This window comes from Teleopsis dalmanni, chromosome 1 (genome assembly GCF_002237135.1).
Source record: "Teleopsis dalmanni isolate 2A chromosome 1, ASM223713v2, whole genome shotgun sequence".
Taxonomy (NCBI): Eukaryota; Metazoa; Arthropoda; class Insecta; order Diptera; family Diopsidae; genus Teleopsis; species Teleopsis dalmanni.
This window is the reverse complement of record NC_051846.1, coordinates 122545122-122550602: the sequence shown is the minus strand read 5'-3', so window position 1 is coordinate 122550602 and position 5481 is coordinate 122545122. Positions and strand designations below refer to the sequence as shown.

The following is a 5481-nucleotide window of genomic DNA, read 5'->3' as shown; positions in this document are numbered from 1 at the left end:
TTTTGAGAAAACCGGTGGTCCATTAGTGACGATATGATGAAATACATCACGAGTTGAAACTAGGGAAACCGGCGAATCATTAATGATTACAGGAAATTCTTTTAATAAAGTATGAAATTCATCATCATTATTGATTGCTGAAAGACCAGATATCGGGTGATTGACTGCAGTAAGAACACAGTTGACAGACAGGTTGGTAATGCCATCGTGTAGTTTGCGATTTCGTAAGTCGACGACAAGATTATGATATCCCAGAAAGTCTGCACCCAAGATAGGTTGTGAAACCTTAGCAATGGTAAAGTTCCAGGAGAAAGCGCGACGTAAGCCCAAACTCAATGAAAGCCTTTGAGAAAAAAATATTCTTGTAACGACTCTGGGATCCGGCGAGAAAAACCCCGGCTTAAGAAAAAAAGGTTCTTTACAGCATTTGGTGGAATAACACTAACTTCGGCTCCCGTGTCCACTAAGAACTTCAGACATGAGCTTTTGTCGAATAAAGTAAGTCGGTGACATGCTTGAGGTTGTATGTCTGGTATCGCCGTTAAAGACAGACGATCTAGTTTAACTTTTTGCTGCATGGTTCTTTGCATTTTTTGGCGCTACGACCAAACTTGCGATGATACCAGCAGAGACCTTCGTCGTCACGATCAACACTATTTCTTCGACTACGGTGTCTTGAGGCTGCACGGCTGCGAGAACGTCTGAGTTCAACCCTTAACTCGGCCACTTCCTTCGATAACTGTGATATCTGTTGATGAAGAGAAACATCACTTACCGTGGAGGTTGTCGGCAAACGAACTTCTTGAATAGAACAAGCATCGTTCGCTTCAGCAATCCTATCTGCCATGATAGCGATTTTATCCAGAGGTTCGCTGCTTACTGAAATGATAGCACGCATATTTGCTGGCAAGTGTGTCATCCACATTGACCTAAGTAAGGAATCATCCACTTGTGTTCCAGCCAAGTTTTTCATCTCACGCAGAAGTTGAGAAGGACGCAAGTCACCCAGATCCATGTCTTGAAGAAGCTTCTTTAACCTCTTTTGCTCGGAAATTGAAAATTCTTCAAGTAAACGCTTCTTCAGAGTGGAGTACGGATTTTCAGTTGGCATATTGAGAACCAGATCACTGACTTGTGCCAGGATAACCCCATCAATTGACGCGACTACTGTATGAAATTTAGTATGCTCCGTGGTAACACCTGAAGTTACAAACTGCGACTTAATTTGTGCAAACCATAACTCGGGCCTAGCGTGCCAGAAAGGAGGTATTTTCACTGCAATCCGAGACACTTCTTCTCTAATTGAATGATGCCGCTCAGTTGGATGTAATTGCTCCTGTTGAGAGATGTGACCAGTTGAATTGTTTGATTGAAACGTTCTGAATCTAGATTCATCATCTGAATGTGTCACCGGCATGCTTGTGTGTTGCGTGTTCAAATCACGTCAGGGTCACCAATATATAGCGGATTTCTGTATTTGAACGTATTTGAAAACACAGAGGCTATATCTAAATTATAAAATTATTTATTGTGTTCAACTTCTTCTTAATCAGAAAACTGAAAACTTCTTCTTCGAATATAATTTTTCTTTTAAATTTTAACAAGTTTTGTGTTGTCAATATTTTAAATTATAATCTAGTTTACTGCGATTACCGATAATATGGACAGCTACAAACTCATAAGTACATACTATGCATAAATCATGTTGTTGAATGTTTATATTTTTTTTCTATGTTTAATTTGCTTTCTTTTAAAAGTAGTTAAAATAACGCGCGTGCTGCTCATTTTTTTATGGTAAATATGCAACCCAATGTTGACTTTCGTCAACCTTGCACATATACGGTACTTCAAAATATAAAAACAACATTAATTTACAGTTTTTTGGCTTCACGATTGAACTAGCATTCTCGAACGCTCTCTTGCATTTCAAGTTCCAAATGCGTTTTATTTTTGATATTCTTTCTTTATATATTTTTATTTTATTACATTTCGAAGTGATTTTTTAAATTTCAATTTTTTAAATAAAGTGTGAATTAATTTCAATAAAATACAAACTGTTGTAATTTTTAGTTTTTTTTATAACTTTAACAAATACAAAAACTCTTGTATTTTTCATTGGCGCCCGAGCAGGGACTTGAAATCAAATAATAAATAATTTAAAAATTTTAAAAAAAGTGAAATTTAGTGATCATTGTTCGGTGGAGCTGCATTTGGCAGCATCGTGATTTTCGTTGAGTTTAATTTTCATTTTCCACGTGTGAAGTGGTTGCGGTGAATGTCGGTGTGGTGTCAAGTATCAGCACCAGACAAAAACCGCTAATAATAAAAAAAAAAAAAATCAACAAATTGACAAAGAAGAAGCCAATTTCATCTATCTGATGAAAACACGTGCAGGCTGCTGCTATTGGTTTTTTATTGCTTAATTATCATTGCTACTGTTGGCCGCTGCTACTGCAGTTTCCTGCTCAATTCTTATTGCTGCTGTTGGCCGCTGCTACTGCAGTTACTGCCATTAATTCCACATTGCTGCTACTGGCCGCTGCTACTGCAGACTGCTACTGCATTTCGCTGCTGCTGTTCGCTGTCACTGCAGATCGATACTGCTCTTCATTGCTGCTTCTATTCACCAGTGCTGCTGTTTTCTCTTTCTGGATGGAGTGCAACTGTAACACCACTGCCGTTTGCCAGGTAAGAAAGTGCAAATAATGAAATTGTTGTACCAGGTCATGCTCTGACTAAACAAAATAGTCAAGAAAAGTATTTCAAATAACTTTTGCACTGGTAATTATTTGCACTTTTTAAAATACATATATCTATATTTATCTATTTCTATAATAAATAATTCGACAAACGTGAAACAAATTTACGAAGCTGAGGTTGAGCTTCATTAACAAATACGTTCGGTAAATCCAATTATTTAATACAAATAATTGAGTAATTTGCAGGGGCAAATTATATACAAAGTGAATGCATTTTTCGTTTTCGTTTTCGCTAGTTACTTGCAACCACTTTGTTGGAATTTACCCATAATCACAATATTGATTATTTATCGTTTTTTATTATTCTATAAACAAAGTAAGTGCATCTTTCGTTTCGCTAATTTCTCGCGTTTACTTTGTTGGAATTTACTTACAACCGTCGCTCAACAATATTCAAATATTCTTATCGTTCTTTGCGCTGCATTGCCTTCTCTCTTCGAAATTTTAGTAAATTCACTATGTCAACGAAAAAGCGACCACCATCCCCACAAAAAAATGAAGATTTGGATAAACTAATCCAGCAGCGAGAAACTGTAGTGGCCAGTATCTTGCGTATTAAAAAAGTAATATCGGAAAAAATTGTTGATTTAAACCCTGTAGAACTGGAATGTAGGTTGGACATTCTCAATTCATATATTAAACAGGCCATGACTTGCCAACAAAAAATAGAGTGTATCAACGAGCTTGATGTATTTCGGCCAGATCTAGAAGAAATCTGCGTTGCTTCGAAATCAATGTTTCTACAGGCGCTAGGTAAAAATCGCAAGTCTAGTATCCCTGATACTTCGCATGAATGCAGCAATCATCGTTCCAGGCTGCCAAGTATGCGTTTACCTAAATTTAGCGGGAAACATTCTGAGTACAAAAACTTCATAAGCCTTTTTGAAAGCTTAGTGCACAATGATCAGTCGCTAACTGATATTGAAAAATTCAATCATCTCATTTTGTGTTTGTCTGACGAAGCTCTTGGTACAGTTAAGGCATTTCAACTCACTGAAACTAATTACTCAAAGGCATTAGCTAGTTTAAAAAGAGTTTACGATAACACTTGTCTAATCTTTTTCGATAGTATCTCGCAGCTTTTTGAGCTGCCAGAAATGAACAAGCCATCTGCTTCTGTATTACGCAATATCATAGATACTGTTTCTGCCATATATGAGTCCCTATTGTCAATAGGAGATGATAAGAACATTTCAAATGCGATTCTTATTCATTTAGTCATGTCAAGAGTCGATGCCGCCACGAAATCTAAATGGGAGGAGCAATTAGATTACAATAAGCTGCCGCTCTGGTCTGATTGCGAGACTGCGTTAAATAAGCGATACCAACACAGGCCAAAACAAGACAACTGGCAAGGTAAGAATGTAAAATCGTCACTTATGTGCAAGAAAAATAGTTCGCAAGAGGAAAGTAGATGTTTGTTCTGTAATGCGAAGGAACATGTAATAAATTCATGCTCCGCCTTTGCTGCCCTCTCAGTTACTGAACGGTTCAATTTCATTAAATCATCTTCGGCATGCATAAATTGTCTCAAGAAAGGGCACACGGTATCTAGATGCAAGGCGTCACGCTGCAGAGTGTGTAATCGGTCGCACCATACTCTTTTACACCAATATTCTACTAACACTCCTCAAACAGGTTTATCTTATAATCCAGAACAACCTATTATTTCTCGTGCCTCTGTGAATCATAGCTCATCGAATGACGATCAAATTATTCTAGCCACTGCAGTCATAACCATTCAAGGAAGATCTGGAGAGTATCAGCTGGCCAGAGCACTGCTCGATTCCGGTTCTCAAGTCAACCTTATAACCGAGGAACTTGCACAACGACTGCAACTAAAAAAAGAAGCGAAAACTCTAAACCTAATTGGCATTGGTGAAACAAACTCCACAGTACGGCAAAAATTACATGCCACTGTGAGATCACGTATTAACTCTTATGAGTTTTCTACTGATTTTTGGGTAATGCCTTCAATCTCCACTTACCAACCCGACAAATTTGTGTCAATGAGTAATTGGAATGTCCCTTCCAATCTTTCACTTGCTGATCCACACTTTCACAAACCGCAAAAGATAGATCTTCTAACTGTTGTCGATTGGACAAATAAAACAAGGTACTAATTTTCCAACGCTCCAGAAAACATTACTCGGATGGATTGTATCTGGAAGATTCAAACATGCCGAAAGCCCCAATGCTAAAATTTGCAATCTAATAAGCTCAGATAAAGAAAAGTTGACAGATGACTGTTCCTTAAACTCTCTTGTGAAAAAATTCTGGTAATTGGAAGAAATTCCCAAGGAGCTCACTGTCAAAAAATACACAATAGAACAACAACACTGTGAGACCAAGTTTCTCAACACAATTTTACGCTTACCTTCAGGGAGGCTTAAGGTGCAGCTTCCTTTCAAGTCCAACCCCAACCTTCTAGGTCAGTCATATGAAACAGCAAAAAATCGTTTTCTCTCACTGGATCGCAGGTTGTCGAAAGACTGTATGCTTCAGAAGCTGTATATGGAGTTTATGGCAGAGTATCGTGACTTAGGTCACATGACATTAACTACTGGCAAGTTTTCTTCGACTCCTCATTATTATATACCGCATCAGTGCGTGTTGCATCCTCAGAGTGCTTCGACAAAACTTCGCGTCGTGTCCCATGCTTCGTGCCGAACATCTTCAAAAGTGTCATTGAACGACATTCTAATGGTTCGTCCAACGGTAC

General features: G+C 38.0%; 2 protein-coding genes across 2 annotated transcripts; one reads left to right on the top strand and one right to left on the bottom strand.

Annotated features, from left to right (window-relative positions):
- Positions 1–556: 556 nt before the first annotated feature.
- On the bottom strand, positions 557–1417 carry LOC119665862. Its single transcript, XM_038075115.1, has one exon. The coding sequence runs from the start codon at positions 1415–1417 to the stop codon at positions 557–559; it is 861 nt and encodes a 286-aa protein (XP_037931043.1).
- Positions 1418–3217: 1800 nt separating this feature from the next.
- Positions 3218–4882, top strand: LOC119665860. The gene has a single exon (XM_038075114.1). It carries the CDS (start codon positions 3218–3220, stop codon positions 4880–4882), a length of 1665 nt encoding a protein of 554 aa, XP_037931042.1.
- The last annotated feature ends 599 nt before the right edge of the window (positions 4883–5481 follow it).